At 48.7% G+C, this 27,266-nt stretch overlaps 1 protein-coding gene across 4 annotated transcripts; it reads left to right on the top strand.

Moving 5' to 3' along the window:
• Positions 1-27,266, top strand: Ddx11 (DEAD/H-box helicase 11). 4 transcript variants are annotated; one of them, XM_075951566.1, is made up of 27 exons: positions 1-113; positions 2,642-2,789; positions 6,242-6,487; positions 6,903-6,989; positions 7,298-7,455; positions 8,223-8,268; positions 9,033-9,140; positions 10,928-11,015; positions 11,371-11,576; positions 14,016-14,168; positions 14,978-15,024; positions 15,338-15,417; positions 16,256-16,300; positions 16,415-16,482; positions 19,122-19,160; positions 19,364-19,484; positions 19,588-19,710; positions 19,869-19,981; positions 23,483-23,555; positions 23,787-23,890; positions 24,436-24,585; positions 24,828-24,896; positions 25,011-25,111; positions 25,382-25,466; positions 25,766-25,844; positions 26,169-26,323; positions 26,396-27,266. In XM_075951566.1, the coding sequence occupies exons 2-27, from the start codon at positions 2,646-2,648 to the stop codon at positions 26,429-26,431; spliced, it is 2,724 nt and encodes a 907-aa protein (XP_075807681.1). In that variant the 5' UTR covers positions 1-113; positions 2,642-2,645; the 3' UTR covers positions 26,432-27,266. The 4 variants fall into 4 exon arrangements, 3 of the variants coding, with proteins under 3 accessions (XP_075807681.1, XP_075807680.1, XP_075807682.1); XM_075951565.1 differs by having other exon boundaries at positions 24,828-25,111; XR_012908172.1 differs by lacking the exons at positions 25,011-25,111; positions 26,396-27,266 and having other exon boundaries at positions 26,169-26,223.

Here is a 27,266-nt window from a genome sequence, read left to right as displayed (position 1 = left end):
AGGGGCGTGGCCGGTTTTCCTGCGGGCGGACACTCCGGTGGAGCAGCGATTCAACCCCCGCAGCAAGACAAGCGTTGCTTGCTCGCTTCAGCGAGCCCGTTCTGCGGTAGAAGGTGAGTTAGGCTGCGTAGGAAGCGAAGCGAGAAGGGAGGCTAGAGTGGAGACGCAAACCGAGGAGGCTGCCCGAGAGAGCTAGGGGGCGGAATGCACGGAGCGCGCGGAGCGGCCGGAAGTCTGGGGGGGTGGAGACAGCGTGATTGACAGGCAAAGAACCAATGCGAGGGCAGCCCGGCCGGCGCCTTCAGTTGAATGTGCGTAGCGTGTTGAGTGCTACAATTTAGGAAAGCTGTATTAAGCGATTTCCTAGGGAATTATTTTATCTAGTGAGCGTTAGGGGTGCACCATTACTGCCCCTGTTAAACATGAAGACACAGGCTTATTGATAATTGTTAACCTGAGATTCAGTTTGGCAGTTGTTACGTGCTATGCTGTACTGCCGGTCTTTAGGATTCAGGAAGGAAGATGGGATGTAAATCTACCACATTGGTAATGGAAGTAGCATAAACGTGGAAGTAAATACTAAGGTCATGGTTTCTGCCCTGTCCTGAAATCCTGGCTAGTTTGCAGTTTTCGTATGCAGGGAGTTCCTGTCTGCCAGCAAGCGGCCCGTGTGCCTGGTTTTCCCAGATAGCGTTCTTCACCTCCAGCTACTTCATTCCAGGGAATCGCCTTTTTATTTAGTCTTGCTGGTTATCTTGTACCTAGGTGATCTTGACCGAAGCAGAGCTCTGTGGACCTGGGTTAAACCCATGATTTTCTTCTTGGAGTAACTAATAACTTCCCTACTTAACACTCCCAACAGCTTTCTGTTGGAGATCAAGCTCAGGGCTGCTAGTGAACTATGCTCCCAGCCAGCAGTTATTTAACATCAACATCCAGCAGCCCTGTTCTGTTATGATGTTGGTGATAGACTGAGATAATAAGAAAAGGGGGGGTGGTGTTGGCTGCAGAGCACATGCCAAATGCTCAAAGTTTGTTGGTTACCTTTTTATATTATTTTTTATTTTTTTGTTACTTTTTTTTTTCCGAGACAGGGTTTCTCTGTGGTTTTGGAGCCTGTCCTGGAACTAGCTCTTGTAGACCAGGCTGGTCTCGAACTCACAGAGATCTGCCTGACTCTGCCTCCCAAGTGCTGGGATTAAAGGACTTTTTAAAACCTTTTTATTTTTATCATTTTATGTGTATGGCTATTGTGCCTGCGTGTACATCTGGAGCCCTGGAACTGGAGTTAAGAGTCAGGTGTGAGCTGCTATGTGAGTGTTGGGAATTGATTGAACCTGGGTCCTCTGGAAGAGCAGCAAGCTCTTTTAACTTCTGAGCCATCTCTCCAGCCCCTGTTGATTACTTTTTTCTCCCTCCCTTCATGTTTTTAATGGTTTTTCAGTTACATAGCTCTTTTTATTATTGAATTATCTTTGTTATTTGGATTTTAGTTTTTGTTGTTTTGTTCTGGACATTTCTCCACTTGGGTAGTCATTTTTCTACCCCTAACTATAACTGGAAGAACACATTGGCAACTACTTTTCCTCGTAAGTGGATTGGCACCATCACTGCCATTTAGGACAGTATAGAAAAAGAAAGGTTTTCAATTTATTAATAATAAACTGGGTCTTGGGGTTATTGCTGTTTGGACTTAGAAAGGATGGACCTGTTCAGTTAACTCTCAAGAAGAGGGGTGTGGATGAGTGTGACCTCCGGATGGCAAAGAGATGGTTGAGAAGAACAGTTTCAGAAGAGGAGATGGAAATGAAACACACTTGGAACTGAGGGCGCTTGGCCTGGCAGGGGAAGAGGAATGCTAGGGCCTTGGTATTGGGAAGCCATTCTGGTCAGAGATTAGTGGCTGTGAAAAGCGTTCTTCCAGACTGGAACCAAACAGCTGTTTTTTTTAGGGGTGTTAGGTCAGAGATCATCCCCCCTGAGGCTCCCATTAACTGCTAGGAAGCTTTCTACTGCGGAGTCCCAGGAAGCTCTTAGGTCTTGAGGCCTGAAAAAGATGACCAGTAGATAGCGCTGCTTGTGCGGCAGTGGAGTAGGAGGGGGACAAGCAGACGCGCACTGTCAGATGCAGGAGGCTGTGGGTGTGAACTGGTACTGTGTCTGAAGAAGCCTGGTCATCCTGTGGGAAATCCATAGGCTTATGGGTCTTCATCCCAGGAGCAGGTGAGGCCCCTGGGGCATCGAGCGCCCCGGTGTAGAGGCCTTGGTGAAGGAATCACAAGGGCCAACTGCGACCCCAACGACCTTCACCTTGGTGCGGGAGTGTTCTGCTTTTGTGAAGGTTTTGGAAGGGCCTCCCGCAGCAGTGCCAGAGGCTCATCTTAGAGCTTTCCTGGACTGGACCTTCCAATAGTAATATTTGACCAGCATCACCAGATGGAGTGTATGGTCCTGGTAGATCATGTATGTGTATAAATGGACAGAATGTGGTCTCTACTTGCCAGAAAATATAGAACCCAAGAAGGAAATTCTGTGACAAGTGGGAAAACTGTGCTTTGGGCTTTGTAGATTTCAAGCTGCTTTATGGGTCTCTAGAAAGCTGTAGATTTCTCATATTTTATTTTATTTTTTTTAACTCCAGGGCGATGGCTGATGAAAACCAGGATATGGGTGGCGTCCATTTCCCCTTTCCCTTCCCTCCCTATCCAATCCAGAAGGACTTCATGGCGGAGCTCTACAAGGTTTTGGAGGCTGGCAAGATTGGGATATTTGAGAGTCCAACTGGCACGGTGAGTGTGAGGGATGAGGGAGTGTCACTAAGACAACATGGAGGTCGCCTTACTCCTGTGCAGACATTGCCTTCCTTGAGAAGAAACTGGGCACAGGTGTCGTCAGTTTATCTTAACGCATAACGGTCACTTCCTCTATTAAACCATTGAGCACAGCACCACGGGCTGAGAAAAACCAGGCTAACGGCAGCCGAGACTTTAAAATTGCAACGCAAGCCGTAGCATCAGTGCTTTTGGGATTTCTCTGGCACACTGCAGCCTGGATGTTGAGGGACATAAACACGGGTGTGACTTTCCCCCAGGTTCAGCATGCTGTTTTAGAGTGTAGAATATAGGTTACTGAGTGTCGTTGGGAGGCAACCAAGGGGCCCTGTGTTTTCCTTCCTGACCCAGATTGCGTGAGGGATGTATCTGAGGTGGGCTGTTGAGACTGAATAGGGCTGTGGTCCCCAGCTTCTTTCCAGTACTTTGGTGTATTACCTTGCATAGTGAGGACTATGGGATAGTGAGCGGTGTATTTTGGTCTGAAGACTCTCAGACTCTAGGCTTCAGCCTCCCAGATATAGGAACGTCTGGTCCCTGTTCACTGCATGCCTGCCATCAGTGGAGCCTGGCAAGGTTGGCCTCCAGGAGGCTCTTCATATGGATTTCCTGAATGAACAAGTAAAAGACAGTGAATGATCCCTGACCCTATATGAGGAAAATTGCATCTCCAGAACTGATACCCAGGATTCTGGGACAGAAAGTATGTCTCCTGGGATACCAGTGGTTCCCAGCCTGTGGCTTGCGATCCCTTTGGGGAGTAAGAATGACCCTTTCACAAGGGTAACCTACCTGCCATCCCACATATCAGATATTTACATTATGATTCATAACAATAGCAAAATTACAGTTTTGAAGTAGCAACAAAAATAATTTATGGTGTGTGGGGGGTCACTACACATGAGGAACTGTATTAAAGGGTCGCAGCATTAGGGAGGTTGAGAACCGCTGCTCTATAGGGTGGGTGGGAGCAGCCTGCAACAGTGGCCCAGGGACAGAGCCCCTACACAGCCTCCACTAAACAGCAGCTCCTAAGGGTATGCCCCAAGTTATTGTCTAACATTAATAGCAAGCACTCTAACACAAACGCCAAAGGCAACTAAAGTCCCACAGGGTTAGCTATTGTAATAAGACCATAAAAATTGCAAACTCAGATAATAATATTCCATCATGACTTGACAGTAGCACGTACCCAATTTCTTACTTTACCGCCAGTTTTTTTTTTTTTTTTTTTTTTTGCTCCTGCGAATTAGCCTATGGCTTGTATGGGCTCCTCCGTGAGTGGGTCTTACTCTTATCTGTCCCGTTTTTGCATATATATGGAAATGAGCTTTGAGAGTCAGCTCAGAGTCCCAGAACTAGTAACATGTTCATGGTCTAATCCAGGATTGCAGGCGAGGAGTCTGTGTCTTAACTTATGGTACCTCCCAGGGCAGGTAGGTTTAGAACCCTGGTCTGGAGACTCTGAGCCGCCCTGGACTAGGCAGGCAGAGGATTCAGTAGACAGGAGGTTAGCTCTAAAGATTCAACAGTCCGGGGTTTCCTTTCTAGAACTGTGTCCTTTTCCTGGGGACTCATAGTCTAGAGCACTGCAGATTGGGTGCATGGCAGAAATCCAGTATCTTACATGCTCGGGTTTCAGAGTCTGGAGTCAACATATTAGCTACTTTGGCTCATTCTGAAGGCTATGTGGGAAGGATATCCAGGCCCACTCCTTGATGTGTAGTGCCATCTTCTTCCTGTGTTTCTTCGTGGTGTTTTTCTTCTATGTATGTGTCCAACTAAATGTCTCTTTTTTTTATTAAAATTTTTTTAATTAAAAATTTCCGCCTCCTCCCCGCCTCCCTTTTCCCTCCTCCTCCCCCTACTCCCCATGCCCCCCTCCCCTCCCCCCTCCCTTTCCAGTCCAAAGAGCAGTCAGGGTTCTCTGCCCTGTGGGCAGTCCAAGGTCCTCCTCCCTCCTTCCAGGTCTAGGTAAAACAATCTTATTTTAATACCAATCCCAGTTCTCTCTCCCTTCTGTTCTCTTTTTTTTTTTTTTTTTTTTTTTTTAATATTTATTTATTATGTATACAATATTCTGTGTGTATGCCTGAAGGCCAGAAGAGGGTGCCAGACCTCTTTACAGATGGTTGTGAGCCACCATGTGGTTGCTGGGAATTGAACTCAGGACCTTTGGAAGAGCAGGCAATGCTCTTAACCACTGAGCCATCTCTCCAGCCCCGTCCCTTCTGTTCTCTTGCTCCCCCTTCCTCCCCTAACCCTAGCTCCCATCCACTCCTCAGAGAGGGTGAGGTCTCCCATGGGGAGTCAACAAAGTCTGTCACATCACTTGAGGCAGGAGCAAGACTCTTCCCCCTGTATCTAGGCTGAGCAAGGTATCCCCCATTAGGGAATGGGCTCCAAAAGGCCAGTTCATACTCTTAGAATAAATACTGGTTCCACTGCTAGTAGCCCCACAAACTGCCCAAGCCACACAACTGTCACCCACATTCAGAGGGCCTAGTTTGGTCTTATGTAGGTTCCCAGCTCTCAGTCTGGAGTCAGTGAGCTCCCACTAGTTCGAGTCAGCTGTTTCTGTGGGTTTCCCAATCATGATAAATGTCCCTTTTTCATAAGGTTCCCAGTCCTTGTAAGAATTAGGACCTACGTAAGAGCCTCATGTCCACTAATTGGACCCACTGTGATGTTTCCAGGTAAGTTCACATCCTGAGACACCAGAGTTAGGACTTAAGCACAGGGTGTGCGTGCCAGCCTGTGAAAGGGACCACAGAAACTGTGAGCATCGTCAAGAAGAGTGTTTTGGACAGCAGTTGTCTCAACAGCAGGAACTCATGTGACTGATTATGTTGTGTCTGGACTTCAGTCGCCTTTAAAGCATAGAGTCAGATGTCGTCTTGGCAAGAATTTGGGATTTCATGCTTTGTATTTCTTGGCTAGTAATGTATTTTTCCCACCATTGTTTAGTTATATTAACTTGCAGTATTTGTAAGTGGAGAAAACACTCGAATTCTTTTGGAAGGTGGAGCGATGTGGTTTAAAAGCCGCTCATTCTTGCTTCTTCTTTTTTTTTTGAGACAGGGTTTCTCTGTAGCTTTGGTGCCTGTCCCGGTCTAGCTCTTGTAGACCAGGCTGGCCTCGAACTCCCAGAGATCCTCCTGCCTCTGCCTTCCGAGTGCTGGGATTAAAGGCGTGAGCCACCAACCCCCGGCCTCATTCTTGCTTCGTGGGCCAGGCTTTACACCCCCTTTCCTGTTTCTGTGGACTCTGTTACTAACTGCCTTCCTTGCTAGATGGTCTTAGAGCATCCTCATACTTAGAACTGCAGCTTCTTATTATTACATGGGGAAAGCTGTCCGTCTGGGGAGCTTTGCGTCTGGCCTTGTTTAAGGTCATTCTTCTTCTTGCAGGGCAAGTCCTTAAGTCTCATTTGTGGGGCCCTCTCCTGGCTCCGTGACTTTGAAGAGAAGAGATTACAAGCAGAGGCTCGTCTCCTTGCACCTGGGTCTGGCCCCACGTGTGATGGGAAGAACTCGCTCATGTCTTCCTCATCTTGCCAAGAGTCCTCTGGCACCCCGAGGCCTGCTGGAGAACCCGATTGGATCACCGAATTTGTTCAGAAGAAAGAAGAAAGGGACCTGGTGGAGAGGCTGAAGGTGAGATTTGAAGGGGCTGAGAAAGGGACGTGATCAGGGAAACAAGCGTCATTGATTATTTTCAACTTATTACAAGATTGAGGAATGCCATATTCTTTGTGTTGGGGCCTCTCAGCCCTTCTGTGAACTGGCATGGCTATCGCTGTCTCTTTAGGAGGCGAGCAGGCCTTTTCCTTAATGGCTCACCTGGGTTTCATTTCTCACTCACCCGGCGAGGACTCAGTTGAAGAATGACTTTTGTTTGCCCTAGAGAAGGAGAGGATACAGCCCCTTTGCACTGAGCTGTGGGGCCAGACCTGCAGAGATGGAGGCAGGGTGTGTGGCAAGGGCAGGAAGCCCCTCAGTAGACTCCTTGCCAAGAAAGGCTGGGGTGCCCCTCCTGCAGGAGTCTTTCTGCTGTGTCCTTGTCCTTTAGGAGGAGCAGGCGAAGAGGAGGAAGCGGGAAGAGCGTCTGCAGCAGGCCTGTCAGGATGGACGGCTCAGATTTGCAGCCAAGCGCATGGTGAGCATCTGGAGGCCTGTGGCGCGTGAGACAGCTGGACGCTGCCTGGGACTGAAGTGAGAGACCCGAGTGGCGGACTACACTCCTTGCTCCGTTGGCCCCTTTTCCTTAGCCAACAGCTAGGGATCTTAAGTGGTGGAGTATCCGAGTCGGGGAGAGGAATTCTTGAGTTAGGTAGGGAGGCTCATGCTATGAGATGGATGTGGGCGCTCTGCCGTTGGTGACAGCAGTGCCCATGGCCAGCCCTTTTAGGGAGTCAGCTGGGAGCTCCAGGACTGAGGCTTCTTTCTGTATCTGCTCTTCCCCAGAAACAGGAAGAGGAGGAGACCGAGACTCTCCTGCGCCTCAGCAGGGAGATGTTGGCCACCATAGGGACAGGACCAGAACAGCTGGAGCAGCTGGAGTGTGGGGAGGAGGAGCTGGTTCTGGCAGAATACGAGAGTGATGAGGAGAGAAGAGCCAGCAGGTGAGACCACTGCTGCATGTCCGTCTCCAGCCCTGCTGGGCAGCTCTGCCCTCAGACCAGAGTGTCAGGCCGGAGGTAATCTGAAGCACCCAATGATAGTGGTTCTTGGCTTGTGTACATGACAGGAGGCATAGTAGGAGAAAATCACTTTGAGATGGGGTGTCAGACTGGGCGGTGGTGGTGCATGGCTTCAATCCCAGCACTTGGGAGGCAGAGACCAGTGGATCTCTGTGAGTTCAAGGCCAGCCTGGTCTACAAGAGCTAGTTCTAGGATAGCCAGAGCTACATAGCGAAACCCTGTCTCGAAAAACAAAACAAACAAACAAAAAGATGGGGTGTCGCTATAATCGATGGTGGGGCACGGCAAAGCCCCAGCCACACTCAGGAGGACAGGGAAGAGGCTTCAGTGTTTATGCTGGGGAGAGGTAATAGTTAAAGGCCCTGAGGTGACAGAGGAGTGGCCTCTGGGTACAGAGGGAGCCTCCAGGTCCCGGCCTCCGTTCACCTGTGTTTTCTAGGTTTCACAGACCTGAGCAGCAGTGGCGGCCGTGCTTGTGTGGGGTGTCCGGAGAGCAGGTCTCGGCAGTTCCCTGGGACGTGTCTGTGTTGTTTTTAGGGCTTGCCCCTCAGCTCTGCTGACGTCTGAGTAAAGGGCCACCACCCTCCTGCTTGTCAGTGAGCGCCCAGAGCACGTTACAGTGCGTTTAGGTATCTAGCTGTCACGAGTGAACCATGAAAACTCATCTCCATGTTTGTCTCTCTCTTAGAGTGGATGAGGATGAGGATGACTTGGAGGAAGAACATATAACCAAGGTGAGCTAAGCTGCCGACTCCTTGGATGCTTCTAGAGTGGGGAAAGGGGAGTTTCTAGGTCCGGGACTCTTGGTTCTAGCAGTTTCGGCTCTGAGGTGTGTGCTTCCCAAATGTAGAGCGTTGCTTCTTGTTGCTCCTTTGACTAGCTAGGCTCTGAGGGGAAACCTTAGAAGGAGCGGCCACTGTGGGCCAGGGACTCACAGAGTTCCCCTCTGCAGTGGGCAGTGGTGAGGGCAAGGGAGGAGCAAGCAAGTGTGCCCTCCTTATTCTTGGACTCTCGTGGCGTGTTTCTCTTCCTGCTTGTGTTTCACATTCGTGGAGTGTCATGAGCTATGTGTGGCATGATACCTCTCCGTTTTAAAAGACATGGTTTCATCTAAGCTGTGTCTCTTCTGTTGAAAGTTGGTGTCCTTCCCTGCACTTCTCTCTCCTCACGCGGCTGAATTCTCGAGCAGCCAGAATGTGCACCTGTGTTCTCCACAGGGGTGAGGATCCAAACCCACTCTCCTAGGGTCCTCAGCTCCTATTTTGTGGTAGGACTCGAGGTCAAGTGTATGTTGAGAGAGTTGAGTCCTAGGAGCTGCTTAGACTCCTAGAGCACTGACAGGCCCTCCTCAGGCGGTACCTGACCTGAGCTGGAGTGCCTGCCGTCGGCCCGGAAGAGTGCACGTGTAACCACTTCACATCTTCCCGTAGGATCTCAGGCCACTGTGAGCTGTAACCCCCCCCCCCCCCTTTGAATCCCCTTGCTTTTCTCTTATCAGATTTATTACTGCAGTCGGACACACTCACAGCTGGCCCAGTTTATACAGGAAGTACGGAAGAGCCCTTTCGGCAAGGAAACCCGGCTAGTCTCTCTTGGCTCTCGGCAGGTAAGCAAAGTGGGCAGGGCCAGCCCAGGCAGATTCCTTCTTCTGCCTTGTCTCTGGGCCTAGGCATAGGAAACTGGTGGAGTGAAGGCAAGGTGGGCATGGGAGCTCTGCTCCCTTGCTCGCCTTATTCTTTAGAAGGCGCAGGGGAGGCCGCCTGGGTCCTTCCTGAATCTTTTAGTCAGCACCATTTCTGCTCATTAAAGGACACCCGTCCGTAGTCAGTATCAAAGATGTTGAGCTGAACTAAGGAACGCTGAGAGCGGAGAAACAGTCTTTCCCAGGGAAGAGCACACCATTGGTTATCCAAGACCAAATGGTCAGCCCTAAAACATACTTATGGACTGAGAAGGCCATATTTAAGAATATATATGCCTGTATATATACATATATGGGTGTAATATCAGTTAACGAAAAAAGAGGCCATGAATTTGGAAGAGATCAAGGAGCGTTTGCAGGGAGGAAAGGAAAGGGGAGAAGCAATGTAATTATAATCTCAAAAAATAGAAATTACAAGACATACTGTTGGTCATGTTTCTCGCATCCAGGTCCACAGACCACAACAAAGGACAGTATATTTTATTCAGTAAACTGTTTCCTGAAAAACTCCACAGAAACCTCACCCTTTGAATGGGAAAGAAACGGAAAATCAGTACATTAAAAAAATTCAGGCACGGTGGTGGCACACGCCTTTAATCCCAGCACATGGGGAGGCAGAAGCAGGCAAATATCTGAGTTTGAGGCCAGCCTGGTCTACATAGTGAATTCTAGGACATCCAGAGCTACATAGTGAGACCCTGTCTCAAAAAAACATAAAAAAGCTGGGTGGTGGTGACATATGCCTTTACTCCCAGCACTTACGAGGTAGAGGCAGGCGGATTGCTATGAGTTTGAGGCCAGTCTGGTCTACAGAGTGAGTTCCAGGACCGCCAGGGCTACACAGTGAAACCCTGTCTCAAGAAAACAAAAAAGAGGCCGGGCGATGGTGGCGCACGCCTTTAATCCCAGCACTCGGGAGGCAGAGGTAGGCGGATCTCTGTGAGTTCGAGACCAGCCTGGTCTACAGAGCTAGTTCCAGGACAGGCTCCAAAGCCACAGAGAAACCCTGTCTCGAAAAACCAAAAAAAAAAAAAAAAAAAAAAAAAGAAAACAAAAAAGAAAAACCAAAACTCAAAACCAACCAACCAAATAGCCCCTCCCTCCAACCTCTCTTATCTAACCAGGGCCAGGACTCTAACTGCAAAGAAGCAAGCTTCAAAAAACAAATATAAATGTGGGCTGGAGAGATGACTCAGTGGCTAAGGGCCCTGGTTGCGCTTCCAGAGGACCCAGGCTCAATTTCTAGCATCTATATGGCAGCTAACAACCATCTGTAGCTCTAGTTCCAGGGGATCGTATACTCTCTTCTGGCCTCCTTGGGGATCAGACACGCACATGGTGCACAGACATACATGCAGGCAAAGCACCCCCCGCCCCCCAAACTAAGAGTAAATAAGTCAGCACTGGCGGTACAGAGCACGGTTGGGTGGCACGTTTGAAGGCAGCTCCAGTCTCAAAAGGTGGCGAGTTTTATGTTGCTATACCTTGGGCACAAGCAAGTTTCTTTTCATCCAGGAAGGTGGAAGAGCAATTCAGTGGTCACATGTGTATTAATGGTCCGTTCTGTAAAGGAGGGGAAGCAGGTCAAGACGAGACAATATCTAGGGTTGACTGAGGGGAGCTTGGTGGCCGAGGTTTTAGCCCAGTGTGCCTGAAGGCCGTCGCTTTCTCTCTTCTCTCCTGCCTTGTAGAATCTTTGTGTGAATGAAGATGTGAAAAGCCTGGGTTCTGTGCAACTTATGAATGACCGCTGTGTGGACATGCAGAGAAGCAAACACGGTGCGCACGGGAGCGCGGGCTGCTTGGGGCAGAGTGGAAGTGGCAGCAGTGTGGTGGGCTTGTAACAGGGCCATGGTGATGAAGACTGTGTTCCCCAGAAATAATGGCCAAGCAGGCCCTAGTTCCTTCCTCGGGCCCCTTCCTTGGGCAAGAGTGTTTATGCCTTCTGGGTCAGGGTCAGGGACCTGGCTCAGAGATGTTTGTGTCATCTCTTTATGGCAAATAAAAAGACAAATTCCAGAGTGTTCTGCTGAGTCCACAGTCAGCAGCAAGGGAACATGTTCGAATGTCACTGCACCAGTTCTGACCCAGAGTTCCTTCCTGTCCTTGCTTCCTTTCAACTATCCCACCACAGAGAAGAACGGAGCTGTGGAAGACAAGCCAAAGAGAAAGAGACGGAAAATTCATACCTCTTGCCCCTTCCACAACCATGAGCAGATGCAGCTTCTCCGGGACGAGATTCTGCTGGAGGTGAAGGACATGGAGCAGCTTGTGGCCCTTGGGAAGGAGGCACGGGCCTGCCCCTATTACGGAAGCCGCTTCGCTATCCCTGCAGCCCAGGTGAGTGTGCTGGAGAAATGGGAAGTACTCCTTGTACTAACTGGGGCTTACAAAACAAGGGATTTTTTGTTTTGTTTTGTTTTTCAAGACATGGTTTCTCTTTTTAACAGCCATAGTTGTCTTGGAACTAACTCTTGTAGACCAGGCTGATCTCGAACTCCCTGCCTCTGCCTCCTGAATGCTGGGATTGAAGGTGTGCACCACCATTGCCCAGCTTCTCATTCCTCTTTTGTAGGTGAAGATGTCCCTACATAGGTTAGCTGACAACCGTGCAGCATCGCACACTCACGACACAACATTATCTTACCCAGAGCGTAGAGTCTGAAGAGGCCAGGAATCCTTGGTAGCTTGGGCTAGAGACCAGTTGGTGTTACTGAGCTCTCAGCAGCTAGGAGGGCAGGACGTGAACATCACCAAATGGCTTTGCAGGTGGACTGCAGACATACCTATCTGTCTGCATATGGCAATACTGTCCTGATTAGACCTGCCTTACCTTTATACACAGAGGAAAAACTGTTTACTTATTTATTTATTTCCTGATAGTTTCCTGCGGTTCGCTATTTGCTGCTTTCCCTCCTTCCCTGAAATGTGTCATTCATAGGGAGATCTGTGTCATCTGGGAGACTTAAGTGGATTTCAGAAGAGAGCAGTTCTCAGTGATCACGTTTACAGCAAAGTGCTCACTCATGGATGTTCCTGCTCTATGCGGGTGCTCACACCCAGTACAGACATCCCTGTTCTGTGTGGATGCTCACACCCAGTACAGACATCCCTGCTCTGTGTGGGTACTCACACCCAGTACAGACAGCCCTATTGTGTGTGGATGCTCACACCCAGTACAGACATCCCTGCTCTATGTGGGTGCTCACACTCAGTACAGACAGCCCTGTTCTGTGTGGGTGCTCACACCCTCTGCGAACATCCCTGCTTTTTGTGGGTACTCATACCCAGTACAGACATCCCTGCTCTGTGTGGGTGCTCACACCCAGTGCAGACAGCCCTGTTCTGTGTGGATGCTCATACCCAGTGCAGTGCTCACTCATGGATGTCCCTGCTCTGTGTGGGTACTCATAGACAAACTGGTGTCTACAGATGTCTCAGTGAGTGAGTGCTGCCACCATTAAGTATGAAGACATGAGATTGTGTTCTTGACATGTGTAAGCAGTTTTCACCTTCTTTTCCTGTGTAACAGCCCAGTGGAATAGCCCTGTTCTCTCCATGAGAATACGGGCACAGAAAGATGGTTTTTCTCTTGTCTGCGTTAAGTATGGTACCCGTATTGGCACCTGGGCCTTGTGTTCCCAGTTTCCTGAGTTTCCATATTATCAGTATCTTTGTGTGTGTGTTTGGTGGGTACATGTGTATGTACACATGCCTGTGTGCAGGCCAGAGAGCAACTCTGGGTGTGGCAAGGCTAGTGGGTAAGTGAGGCTGTCCTTGCCTCCCTGCTGCTGGGATCTCAAGTGGCACCACCACCCCTGGCTTTTCCCCATGGGTTTATGGCTTCAAGGAGAAGACTTTACCAACTGAGCAGTCTCCCTTGCTTATTTGTTGTCTTTTAAGTGGAAGAACCTTCACAGCAACATAGATCCACGGATTTGATTTTATATTCACCCTTAACTGGCAGTTGTCAGATTCACTTAGCTGATGAAAAACCAAGGGTCACGTCAATTAGACTTTGCCAGGGTCACAGAGCTGGGAAGTAGCAGCCCCAGGACCATAGGCTAATGTTGCATTCTGGTGCTCAGTGTGTTGAAGAAGTTTGGAGTCTGAGGGCTCTCTTGGGATCTTAGGTGAGGTTCACCCCCAAGGACTCCACCTCTCACCCTTCCAGATGATCAGCTCCAAGTTTAGTTCCTCACAGCTGACGTTCCACATAGAAAATCTGCAGGAAGGTCTGTAGGAGCAGGCAGAACACCTAGCTGTGCTTTCTGGCTTGTATACTCCGTGCAAGGTTGGACTAAGTGTAAGTGGAGACTGCTCATTTGTTTCTGGGCCTCCCAGATCCGAATAATCACACAGAAGCTGTAATAATTACAACACTGCTTGGCAAACGACGTAGGTGTGTTCCTATCTGGCTCTTATATCTTAAATTAACCTATTTCTATTAATCTGTGTATCGCCACGAGGCTGTAGTCTACCGGATAAGGTTCTGGCATCTTTCTCCTTTGGCAGTTTCATGGCATGTCTCTGACTCTGCCTACTCTCTATATCTCTGTTTAGATTCCCCACCTGGCTATATTCTGCCCTGCCATAGGCCAAAGTAGCTTCTTTAGTAACCAGTAGTAATAAAAAATATTCACAGCATACAGAGGGAAATCCCACATCAAGTAAGAATTAGGACTTCAGTGACCTGGATCATTTACTGCAGGATAAGCTTTCTGCCATGTGCAAGACAGGTGAGTTGTTTTAGTGTCTGACAGTAATCTTTCCCTACAGCTAGTGGTGCTACCCTACCCAATGCTGTTGCATGCAGCCACCCGACAGGCTGCAGGAATCAAACTGCAAGGCCAAGTGGTCATCATTGACGAGGCGCACAACCTGATCGACACCATCACCAGCATCTACAGCACAGAGGTCAATGGTTCCCAGGTGGGCTAGCCTTTTCCATCCTGGGCAGTGACATAGGTCATTCCTTTAAACGCCTGGGCCAGGAATTCCTCTGGATGTGGGGCTTCGCAAAACCGAAACCCTGTCTTTTCTTGTTCATTGGCAAGTGTGAGGCTCTTGGTACCTAGCTTGAACAGAGTGGCATCTTTTATCTTCAGCTGCCTTTCTTCCAGGATACTGTTAACTAGTTCTCTGTCAGTAGGATGGTGGTGGCAGGGACCAGGAGCCCCACAAGCCTCACGGGATTGCATCTTATCATTTTGATACTGTTTTGGGGGTCTTCATTGGAGGGATGCCCAGGGTCTCTGCAGGCCCCTATTTATTGTCATTTGTTATGTGGCAAGCATCGAAAAGGGTTCTGTGTGCCTCACATCTTTCTTTTGGGGTAGTAGCTCCCCGTTTTAGCTTTGGAACCTTGGGACTCATAGAGGGCAAAATCATGTGTTGTACCCACTGCACAAACTGAGGTGAGGCAGGATTTGATCATGAAACCTATGTGATACCCGCCACAGGTTTGAATTTCCCTCTTCATGGAGTGAAGTCATCCCCCAACCCAGTTCCCCTGTGATATGTGATATTTAGGACCTTAGGCTTTGGCCTCTTCCCTTGCCCTCTCAGTGGTCATCAGCCCATAGTGTCTCCGTGCTTTGCCCTTGTCTGTTTCTGTCCAGTTGCTCATCACCTTGATGGTGTCCTGGCTGGCATTTCCTAGTCACAGACTAATGTCTCTCTACAGAGATCTTCCTAACCATATCCTGGGATGCCTTCATGCTATTCTGTTTTCTCCCCAGCTCTGCCAGGCCCATTCCCAGTTGCTCCAGTACATGGAAAGATACAGGTAAGACACTAGCCCGAGGAAGGAAATGTGGCCATGCTCAGTCTCAGTGGTCTCCAGAACCCAAATGGAGGCTACTGTAGTGCCCAGGTCTTAGAGGAGTAGGTTGAATTGATCTGTCCTGGTCTATGTCCACATCCTAGGCTTTTGGGGACAGAGCAGCAGGCTCTGAAAGCCTTGGTCTTAGCCTTTTTATGTGCTGGAGGGTTTGTAGCTCCCAGCCCAGTGTGTCAGGCCGAGGCAGAAAGGTCCCATGGCATCTGGCGGAGAGACGCTGCTGCAGAATCCTGTGCTAACGCTGTCGCTACTTCCTCAGGAAGCGTTTGAAGGCCAAGAACCTTATGTACATCAAACAGATTCTGTACTTGCTGGAGAAGTTTGTGGCTGTTTTGGGAGGTAGGACTGTCATCCCTGGCTCACCCCCATCTCCAGGTTGTGCTGGTCTTGTTCCTTGACTGCCAGTCAGGACCCTTGGGTGTCTTAAGCCCTGTCTCATCTTTGGTTTGGGATGTCCTCTCTAGCTTCACTGAGATGTTTGACCTCACTAGCATTTTCATTGTTATCACTTTAGGCCCCAGTTTATTTATTTCTCCACGTTTTACTTTAAGAATTCTGATTGTATGGTTATGCTGATCATACAGTGTAAAGCAAAACATATTGTGTGGCATACTTTCAGCCACATGGTATACCAGCACTGGCACACAGGCAGTTGCCCCTGTGTGGACAGAAACCTAGGAACTTTAAGCCTCTGTCACAGAGGAAGAACTAAAGCTCAGGGCGGTACTTGGCTGTGGCTCATGAGACTGGAGGCTGCTGACTCTGGCATCCAGGATTCTTGGGCTGTTCTGGGCTGGGACTGTTTCATTATAGGGCAATGCTTTTAAAGGCATAGGGTCAGAAAGCCATGGAGACTTTTCTGGAGAGATCTTGTCCTGTGTTAGCACTGTCTGCTTCCTTCTCTGCCTGTGTCATCGCTCCCTGTCTTCTGGAAGAGCCTGTTTTTTTTTCCTTGCCCTGCTCAGAGTGACAGTGGGGAGACTGCTTTGATCTGTCCCCTGCCTGGCCTTGGGTTCCATTTGAAGTGTGTGAATCCCATCTGCAAGGCTCCTGGAACTGCCTGTCCTCATAGTGTGTTCTTTGTCTGCTGTCAACGCCCCAAACAAACGTCTCTTGAAACGTGAATGTTCCTTGTAGTTGAGCAGAGAACTGACTGATTGGAATTCCCTCTTTTTAGGTAACATTAAACAAAATCCTAGTACACAGAGCCTGCTCCAGACAGGTGAGGAGTTTGCTGCCGAGGGTGGGGGGTGATCTGAACCACTCAGACCTCCACTCTGGGACTGAGCCAGGGACTCGGCAAGGTGCAAAACCAGGGTCCTTTGTTTGCTTGCAGGTTCTGAGCTGAAGAGCATCAACGACTTTCTCTTTCAGAGCCAGATAGACAACATCAACCTGTTCAAGGTAAAGGTCTATTCTGATTTAAGCACCTTCTGGTTTACTTAAGGCTGGGAAGGTGAGGTAGGGGTGGAGCGCAGCTGTGGGAGAGGTAGGGGTGGAGCACAGGTGATGAGCACTTGCCTGTAATGATAAGGCCTTGTGTTCTCACTCTAGCACATAATCAAAAATAAACATGGAAGAAATAAAATGCAAATCATTGTCATTGAATAGTCCATCATCCAAGGACCAAAATCAGAAATAGGCAGTTTACCAGGTCTTCAAGCTGGACAGCAACAGTCAAGTGGGCTTCACTTGGGTTGGGAGTTGTAGAATTTGGCATGGGAGGTTGTTGCTGTTCTTTGCACTCCTAGGCACAAACCCAGCCTCCAGGTACTGTCCATCCCTTTCCACCTCTGTTCTGCTAGTTTTCTCCAGGGAATTGTTTTCAGAATATAGTCCGTGGTCTAATGTTTGAGGTGGGCAGGGTGAGAACATGGCTGGGCCCGCCTGACCACTGTCTTCCTGCTGGAGCCTTGGCTGGGTGGCAGTCCCAGACCTTTGCTTCTGTTACATTTGCTATCTGGTGTTCCCTCGGGTGTTAGGTAGCTGTGTCACTAGACCGTAACCTAGTGTGTCTAAATTAAGTACTACTGCCTCAAGGGATGAGACTGTTTTTGTTTGTTTGTTTGTTGGCTTTTTGAGACAGAAGAGTTTCTGTGTAGCTTTGAAGCCCATCCTGGACCTAGCTCTTGTAGACCAGGCTGGCCTCGAACTCACAGAGAACCGCCTGCCTCTGCCTCCCTAGTGCTGGGATTAAAGGCTGTGGCCACCCACACCCAGTGGATGCTGTCTTCTTGTTCTGAGCATTATGCCTGGACATACTATGGCCATTTAAGAACCTGGCTTAGAATAGTTGCTCTGGAGGATGGCTGGCCCAAGCTACACACCAGTGAACCAAGAATGGATGGATGGGGGCCAATGTTCAAATCCAGCTCGACCCATCCTAGATCCGATTCTCTCCCTGATTGCCTTTCATTTTCTTTTTCTTTCTTTATTTTTTAAGGTGTATTTATTATGTATATAGTGTTCTGCCTGCATGTCTACCTGCATGCCAGAAGAGGGCACCAGATCTTACTACACCATGTGGTTGCTGGAAATTGAAGTCAGGACCTCTGGAACAGCAGCCAGTACTTTTAACCTCTGAGCCCTTTCTCCAGCCCTCAAAGACAATTTGTTTGTTTGTTTGTTTTTCTTCAAGACAGGGTTTCTCTGTGTAGCCTTGACTGTCCTGAAACTCAAACTGACTCAGAGATCTGCGTGCTTCTGCCTGGGATTGAAGGCGCGCCACCACCTCCCGGCTGCCTTCCATTTTTACATCATCTGTCCTTAGACTAACGCCTTGGTCATTGTCACTACTGTGATCCTATCAATCGTCTTTGGTACCTTTCTCCTGTGTGTTCAAATCTCAACAGTTGATTTGCCCCTGTTCTTGAGTTATTGCAGCTTCCACAGCTATGACCCTTGCTGCAGACTTCTTTCTCCAGCTTGCCTCAGGCCTTTCCCTTTTCCCTTTGGAGGCTGACAGAAGCAGTCTAATCAGATGCTGGTCTCTGTAGCAGTTTTTCTAATTCCCACTGTGACCTGAGCTGAGACATCAACATCTACAAACTGAACAGATCAGGGAAACTACATCTTGGCCCAGATCTTACCTCCTTCTTGCTTTTGTACAAAGGATTGGATTTTTTTTTTAAAGATTTGCCTTTTTATGTGTGTGCCACGTGTATATGCACACACTCATGTTTTGAATTTAGGTGTGCTTGTGCCACCGTGTGTATGTGTGAGGGGGCGGGGAGAGAGATTAGAGAACAATTTCCCTTGTTGGTCCTTGCTCTCTACCCTGTTTGAGGCATGTCTCTTGATTGTTTTTCCACTGGGGATGCCAGGCAAGCTGACTCCCAGACTTCTGGGGTGTCTCTTGTCTTTGTGTCCCATTTCTCCATAAGAACACTGAGATTATAGACACTCACTTTGTTGTCTCTGGCTTTTATGTGTTCTCTGAGTCTTCCAGCTTAGGGTTTCATGGTTATGCGGCAAGCTTGTGAGCCATCTTCACAGCCCTTAGGATTGTCTTTAAATTACCTCTTGTTTCTTTAAGGCCCACTCTGCATCTGGAAGAAGGAAACAGCATACAGTTGTTGTCTTCTTTTTGAAGTTGTTTGTTTTTTATTTTATACGTGTGGGTGTTGTGCCTGCATGTATGTCTGTGTACCACATGTGTGCCTCCATGAGAAGGCATCAGATCCACCATAACTGATAATACAGATGGCTATGAGCCATCATGTAGGCTCCAGGTCTTCTGGAAGAGCAACCAGTGCTCCTACTGGCTGAGCCAACCTTCCCACCCTTCAGACCTTATCCTGAATACCCTTAGAGCCACGAGAGCAGTGGAGATATTGTGAGGAGGCTAGGGTTGGGAGGAACCCTGAGTTTTTATGGGAAGTAGAACAGTGACCTCAGGAAGCAGACCAGTAAGATTTCTTGTGGTGTTTTGGCTCCTCTGAGGTGCCAGTGAGCCACCTTCCCTTAGTGGTGTGGCGTGGCCATGTCTTCAAAGTTGAGACCGCAGTGTGCTTCCTTCTCACGGGCTCGTGCTGGTTTTGCAGGTGCAGCGGTATTTGGAGAAGAGCATGATCAGCAGGAAGGTACCTTTCCCGTTGTCCTGGCAAGGAGCCCGAGTACCCCTGCCTGCCTTACTCTGCTGTCCTGGGAACTCAAGGCCTCTGATTCTACTGCCCATAGTGTGGAGTGATTTCTGGCTTGGGAGGAAGTGGACTGCAGACTGGCTTGGTGTCTCATCCAGGGCTGCTTCTCATTGTGTGTGTCCTCCTGCTCTCTCCACACGTAGCTGTTTGGCTTCACAGAACGCTTTGGGGTTGTTCTTCCATCTGTCTCAGCCTCTCAGGAGAACCACGGTCTGGATGGCTTCCAGCACTTCCTGAAGAGCCTGCACTCAGGGCCTACCGAGGGTGAGTTAGGAGGGTGAGAGAGAAGAGCCAGGCACAGGCCCTTGGAAACAACATAGACTTGACCTAAGGAAGGCTTTTCCCCCCATCCTTCCCTTGTCTGCAGACTCCCTGGAGGAGGACCAGGCCACAGCCCCTCGGCCTGCCTCCCCTCTGATGCACATTGAGGCCTTTCTGGCAGCTCTCACCACTGCCAACCAGGATGGCAGGGTTATCCTGAACCGGCAAGGTAATCGACTGCTTGTGGCAAAGGGGCCTAGTACTGATGGCAAGACAAATGAGTTGTTTCTTAAAGGAAAGTGCTAACTCACTGGCCTCTGTGGATCAGCTGGGGTTTCCTATGCCTAATTTACTCCTCTCTTTGCCCTTTGTCTGTCTGTCTTTCAGGCAATGTTGGTCAAAGCAGCCTCAAATTCTTGCTCTTGAATCCAGCTGTGCACTTTGCCCAGGTGGTGAAGGAATGCCGAGCAGTGGTCATTGCAGGAGGCACCATGCAACCAGTAAGGCACCAAGACACTTGTCAGCTCTCTTCTGTCCCCTGGAGCTCTAAAGAGACCCAGCAGTGCCCACTAGTGCCACTGCCCTGGCCTGGTGGGGCAGTAGCACTGTGGCTCTTGGCTGTCTGCAGCCCCAGAAGCAGACTTCTCTGAGAACAAGCCCCCTGTGGTCCCAGACTCTCACTTAGGTACCTCCCTCTCTTTCCCCTCCTGTACCAGCACCTCTTAGAAAGTCGCTGCATGTATGTTTTTAGATAAGTTACATAGTTTTATTATATAAATTAAAGACAAGCTGTAGACGTCAGAATTCTACCAATGAAAGATTCATGCTAGTATATGGAACATATGTATGTACATACATACATTTTGCATATGTACGTATGTTTTTTTTAAAACCACATTTCTACATTAGTGGTATAATTTACTTTTTCTCTCTGCAATAAAATGTTAATATCATCCTTGTTAGCAAATATTTGTTCTAGCATATTCTATCCTGTCTCAATCTAACCACATAGATAATGCCACATTTCACCATATTCTACCGTGCTGCATTCTAATCACGTAGATAATGCCACATTTCTCCATATTCTAACCACGTAGACAATGCCACATTTCACTGTATTCTGCTCACACCACATAGGAAATTTCACATTTCACCATATTCTTCTCACACAGCGCCTGCTTTGATTTTACTTAGACCATTTTCCCGTTGTGCCTGGTTTTCACAGTTCTGTGATCCATGCAGACAGCGAATCTAAGGATCGTTTGTATCTTTCATCCTGTGCACATTCGGGGTTTAGACCGCTGGGCTCCTAAGCACAGGTCCCTGCCTTGGCTGCTTACTCGAATGGCCTTTCTGTTTTGTTTTCCCTGTATTCCTGCTGATGGACCTCAGAACCATCAGTCAAGGCACATTCCAAGCCCACATAGGCGTTTGTTTTGTTTTTGGTTTGCGGTGTGTGTACAGATTTGGACATTTGTATTAATGTGATACATGGTCATTGTTGTTCTATTGTGTGTGTGTGTGTGAGAGAGAGAGAGATTGCATTCATATTGTAGATTAGACTGGCCTCAAATTCACAGAAATTCACATATTTCTGCTTCTCAAGATATGAGATTAAAGGCATGCACCACCATGCCCAACTCATACTGTGTAGTCTTAAAGAATTATCTTGACTAGAGTGACAGACTGTTGTTAGTCACCAAGTGGGTACTGGAGCCAAACCCAGGTCCTGTGCAAGAGCATTGAGGGCTCTTAATCACATATCTTCCCCCCCCCCCCGATTTTTAATTTTTTTTATTGATTTTATTGAGCTATATATTTTTCTCCACTCTCCTCTTTTCCTCTCCACCCCCCTTCAGCCCTCTCTCAAGGTCCCCATGATCCCAGTTTACTCAGGAGATCTTGTCTTTTTCTACTTCCTATGTAGATTAGATCCACGTATGTCTCTCTTAGGGTCCTCATTGTTGTCTAGGTTCTCTGAGATTGTGATTTGTAGGTTGGTTTTCTTTGCTTTATGTTTAAAAGCCCCTATGAATGAGTACATATGAAATTTGTTTTTCTGGGTCTGGGTTATCTTACTCAAAATGATGTTTTCTAGCTCCATCCATTTGCCTGCAAAATTCAAGATGTTATTTTTTTTCTGCTGTGTAGTACTTCATTGTGTTAATGTACCACAGTTTCCTTATCCATTCTTAGGTTGAAGGGCATTTAGGTTGTTTCCAGGTTCAGGCTATGACAAACAATGCTGTTATGAACATAGTTGAACACATGTCCTTGTGGCACAATTGAGCATCCTTTGGATATATACCCAAAAGTGGTATTACTGGGTCTTGAGGAAGGTTGTTTCCTAATTTTCTGAGAAATCGCCACACTGACATCCAAAGGGGTTGTATCAGCTTGCATTCCCACCAGCAGTGCAGAAGTGTTCCCTTTTCCCCACAAACTCTCCAGCATAAGTTGTGATCAGTGTTTTTTATTTTGGCCATTCTTACAGGTGTAAGATGGAATCTCAGAGTTGTTTTTTTTTTTAAATTCTTATATTTATTTATTATGTATACAATATTCTGTGTGTATGTCTGCAGGCCAGAAGAGGGCACCAGACCTCATTACAGATGGTTGTGAGCCACCATGTGGTTGCTGGGAATTGAACTCAGGACCTTTGGAAGAACAGGCAATGCTCTTAACCACTGAGCCATCTCTCCAGCCCTCAGAGTTGTTTTGATTTGCATTTGGTGTCCAATTTCTTGAGTTCTTTGTATATTTTGGAGATCAGCCCTCTGTCTGATGTGGGGTTGGTGAAGATCTTTTCCCATTCTGTAGACTGTCGTTTTGTCTTGTTTACCGTGTTCTTTACAGAAGCTTTTCAGTTTTAGGAGGTCCCATTTATTAATTGTTTCTCTCAGTGTCTGTGCTGCTGGGGTTCTATTTAGGAAGTTGTTCCCTGTGCCAATGCGTTCAAGTGTACTTCCCACCTTCTCTTCTGTAAGGTTCAGTGTGGCTGGCTTTATGTTGAGGTCTTTGATCCATTTGGACTTGAGTTTTGGGCATGGTGATAGATAGGGGTCTGTTTTCATTCTTCTACATGTTGATATCCAGTTATGCCAGCACCATTTGTTAAGTATGCTTTCTTTTTTCCATTTGATATTTTTTGCTTCTTTATCAAAGAAGATGTGTGGATTGATATCCAGGGCTTCTATTCGGTTCCATCAAGTCCATTTTGTGCTAGCAGTCTTGGTAGTAAGTCCTGCCTTGGTGTGTGGTTGGCGTACTGACCTGACCTTCCCTCTCCCGGCCTCTGTCAAAGGCCAGTCGTGCCTCAGTTAGTGGTAGGATTTTGTCCCCACATCCCCGTCTCCGTGCTGTGGTTCTGCCTGGCCTGAGCTTGCCCCGGTCTCAATCTGTCACAGTCACGGTGACATAGTTAACCTGTCCTGTTGTGTCCTGAAGCAGTTTTCGTGATGCTGTCTCCCACCTCTGGGAACAGTCATTCTTCCCTTTCACTTCTTCCTGAGGATCCCTAAGTCTTGAGTGTTCTGTTTTCTTGACTGTCACTCGGTTAGGATAAGGTAGGAATCTTAATGCAGTTTTGGTTTTTATTTCTCTGGTAGCTAGTAAGTTTAGACATTTTATTCATACGTTTTTGGCCATTCCTTTTTCCGGTTTTGAGAACTCTTCATTTTACCGGTCCATTTCCTGGGTTGTTTGATTTCTTGTTTCATTTTTTTTTTTGAGTTCTTTGTATATTATAGTTAGTATTGTACACTGTTGATTTTGATGCATAGAAAGGGCCTGGAGTCAAATGTGCCAACGTCCTTTGCTGTTCTTTTTGAGTTTTCTGTCAACAGTGGACGCCATTACTGGTTGTTTCAGCTGAAGGCCATCGGCCTTTCTTTGTGCTTCCTCTACTTGTTACCACCTATCCCAGACTTCCCTTACATGCACCGCAGTGCACACAGCCCCCCAAGCTCTGCGGTCACAAGGCCCTGATGTTTTGGTTGCAGGTGTCTGACTTTCGGGAGCAGCTGCTGGCATGTTCTGGAGTGGAAGCTGACCGGGTGGTGGAGTTCTCCTGTGGTAAGGAACCGTGGGGAGGGTAGAACGGGCCAAGAAACTCTGAGGTCTTGATTTAGTTACCCTTAGTGGGTTTGCTCAGCAGCGTACTCTCCTCAGCACGTCGCTGGCATTGGGTATGTCAGCGCAGAGAGAAGCCGCGTGCATTTCAGATTTCTGTTTCTAGTCGGGGAAGTGATCTGAGAAACTGCTCTACCTGGACACTGGTTTTCAGCCCTCTTTTGGTATCGCCAGGTCACGTGATCCCTCCAGACAACATCTTGCCCCTTATTATATGCAGTGGGCCCTCTAACCAACAGCTGGAATTCACCTACCAGAGAAGAGAGCTGCCTCAGATGGTTAGTGCCAGCCCATGTCCCATCCTCTCTGGTGTGTGTGGTCAAGGAGAGAATTCTTCAGCGCTGGCATTGGGGCAGATGGTCATATATGGCACGAGCAGATTTATTGTTTTAGATATTTATCAAGGAAGACCTTGGCTGCCTTCCTCTCCTTAGACTACTAAATGTTTTCTAAAGAGCTCCCAGCATCCCATTAATGTAGGATGGAAGAAGGCTGACCATTTTGGGGGGTTCTTGCTCCTTGCCTCTACAGCGGGAAGGATGCTTTTCTTGGGCACAGTTCCTGTAGCATCTCAATGTTAATTTGTTCTGGACAGTGCCCTCATGGCACTGGAACTTAGGGAGAGCACAATGGCATACCAAAAGTCTAGTTCAATCCTGGGGTGCCAGCGATGGGATGTGTCATAACGGCACACAGTCACCAGAATCCCCAGCTGGGCATGGTCTGGTAAGAGTAAGTAGGGCATTCCACACTGTAGAAGGGGAGCTACTTGGGTGTGCCCGTGGCACCTGTTCCTAGCCAGCTCTTTGTCTGCCTTCTGCAGATGGAGGAGACGGGCCGCATCCTCTGTAACTTGTGCAACGTGGTCCCTGGAGGAGTGGTATGCTTCTTCCCTTCCTATGAGTACCTGCGCCAGGTGCATGCTCACTGGGACAAGACTGGCCTGCTGGCACGTTTGTCTGTCAAGAAAAAGGTGAGTGCCCCGTAGCCTGTTTATGAGGACATTGCTACCCGTCGCTCTTCCTAGGATTCCTTAATCTTGTGGACTTGGCATGGTCCAGATTCTCATAGCTTCTAAAATCTACCAAGTCTAGACCTGGCCATGGGGATTCCCCAAAACTTGATTACATATTCCATCCTCAGGCTTCAAAACCCAGACTGAGGCTTAAGCCTCAGTCTTTTGAAGCCTTTTGCTGTGTGGCCTTCTTCCTTTAGATTTTCCAAGAGCCCAAGAAAGCAAGCCAGGTGGAGCAGGTGCTGATGGCGTATTCCAAGTGCATCTCGGTGAGAGGAAGTGGGGCTGGATCCAGAAGCCCTCTGTGCCTGACAGCTGGGGACAGATGTGAGGAAGGCTCCCAGGTCTGGCTCAGCAGCACTGGTGTGGCTCTCCCCTCACAGTGCTGCAGTCAGGAAGGAGGCCATCTGACAGGAGCTTTGCTCCTCTCTGTGGTTGGAGGGAAGATGAGTGAAGGGATCAACTTCTCTGATGACCTGGGCCGGTAGGTGTGCTGTTCTCTTGTCTGCTGGGGCTGAGGGCCCTGGGCCCTTCCCGCCGAGTCACACCGTAGGGTCGGTACCCGTGTGGCCTGCTTGGGGTCTGCAGGCTGTGGGTGTGTGAAAGCCCTCTCCATCTGGCTTAGTAGAACAGAGAAGTGGGCAGCCATGACTTTGAACACAATTGGTTCAAAATAGCAGTTAGCTGATCTCATGTGGTGTCCCCATCCATGATTGTTTGCCACTTACGCCATGGGCCATGTCACCCACTACAGGTGTGTGGTGATGGTGGGGATGCCATACCCCAACATTAAGTCTGCAGAGTTGCAAGAGAAGATGGCCTACTTGAATCAGATCATTGTGAGTATCCGCCGTGTTTCAGACGGTGAAAGGAAGGGGCAAGGAGGAAGTGGAGTAGAAACCCCGAGGACTGGATGGCAAGGACCTGCATTGTGACAGCGCATGGTGCAGATGTTTTGTTCCTCCTTAGAGGCTTTGGAGTACACCTCTGGCCCCCCTGATCTTCTCTATAAATATCCTGTAGCACAAGTTGTTGGCTAAGACCCTTGAAACCCAGCCTTGCTCCAAAGCCTGTGTACCAGGCAGGCAAGAGTAGATGATTCTGATCTTCCATTTCCCTTTTTTTTTTTTCTTCTTAGCCTAGGACACAAGGTCAGGCACCCCCAGGGAAGGTGCTGGTGGAGAATCTGTGTATGAAGGCTGTAAACCAGTCCATAGGTAAGTCTGGGGCTGCTGCTAGGGCAGATGGATGGGTCAAGGAAGGAGGGATTTTACTGCTTAGTGTCCATTTGAGGAGCAAATGAGGGAGGCGATCCCAATGGACATGCAGTATTGGTAGGCAAGTTTTCTCAGGAGCCCCAACCTGGCTGGGCAGTGGTGGCACATGCCTCTAATCCCAGCACTCGTGAGGCAGAGGCAGGTGGATCTCTGTGAGTTTGAGGCCAGCCTGGACTACGAAGCGAGTTCCAGGCAACCAGAGCTGTTACACAGAGAAATCCTGTCTTGAAAAACAAGAGAGTCCTAATCTTTGTGTCTACCCAGGCAGGGCCATTAGGCACCAGAGAGACTTTGCCAGTATTGTGCTCCTGGATCACCGGTATGCCCGCCCTTCTGTCCTGGCGAAGCTGCCAGCCTGGATACGAGACCGTGTGGAGGTCAAAGCCACCTTTGGCCCTGCCTTTGCTGCTATGCGGAAGGTTAGCTTTGTTCCCTGTGCCCCAGACCTCCCAGCCTGTAATGAGCTTCTCATGGTCTTTTTCTCCCTGCAGTTTCATCGGGAGAAATCACTTCCCCGACTGGTATAGGCTCCTCTTCTATTCTCCCTCCTTGACCTGACCTGACCTTTGTGTTTCACCTGAGATGGTCAAAAGCAGATGCAACCTGTGAAGTCGATACCAACCTTTCAGAGGCAGTGGATTCCAGTGTTGTGACTTACACAGAAAAGCCACCAGGACAAATCAAATTCACCCTGAAGGAACATGGCCCAGAACCTCATTGTCAGGCGCCACATTCCCTGAGACTGGTTCTTCCCATGGCGCCTGACTCAGCTTCAGTTTTTTGTCTGGCTTCAGGAGGCTGTGCAAGCAGCTGCTCTCTGCCCTTTTATGAGGCGAGGCCCACCCTGCCTTCATCCTTTTTAGGGACAGTGAGTTGTTCTTGGCGTTTGGCTCCAGTTTCAGCCACAGACGTCCCTATTCCGGGCCCTGCTGTCTGCAGGGCTTCCACATTCAGGCTGTGTTGACTGTAGCTCCGGGAGGAGGTGGATCTCTCTTGCTTAGCTGCTGCTCCTTCCTCAAGCCAAGGAGACCTCTTCTCTTCAGCCACCAATTCCACCACACCTACCATGGCCTCAGGAGCAACGCTAGGACCACTAGACTCTTGCTGTGACTACGTTTAGAGCCCCTCCGTCACCAGAACATTTTTGGCTATGGGGAAATATAATTACCATCCCTCGCTCTGCAGTAGTTGCCCCAACTCGCCTCTTTTTTGAATCCAGAAAAAAATGTTCTACTCCCTCAGACGTTCCTTCTCATTGCTGAGACAACCGGGTCAGGAGGACAGCTCATGGTCTGCTGAGCCATCTGCATCTGGCAAGGCCACCCTTCCCTTACTAAATAAAGGGCACTGTTCACCTGGGTA

Source organism: Microtus pennsylvanicus, chromosome 17 (genome assembly GCF_037038515.1).
Source record: "Microtus pennsylvanicus isolate mMicPen1 chromosome 17, mMicPen1.hap1, whole genome shotgun sequence".
Taxonomy (NCBI): Eukaryota; Metazoa; Chordata; class Mammalia; order Rodentia; family Cricetidae; genus Microtus; species Microtus pennsylvanicus.
This window is presented reverse-complemented; position numbering and strand designations above follow the sequence as displayed.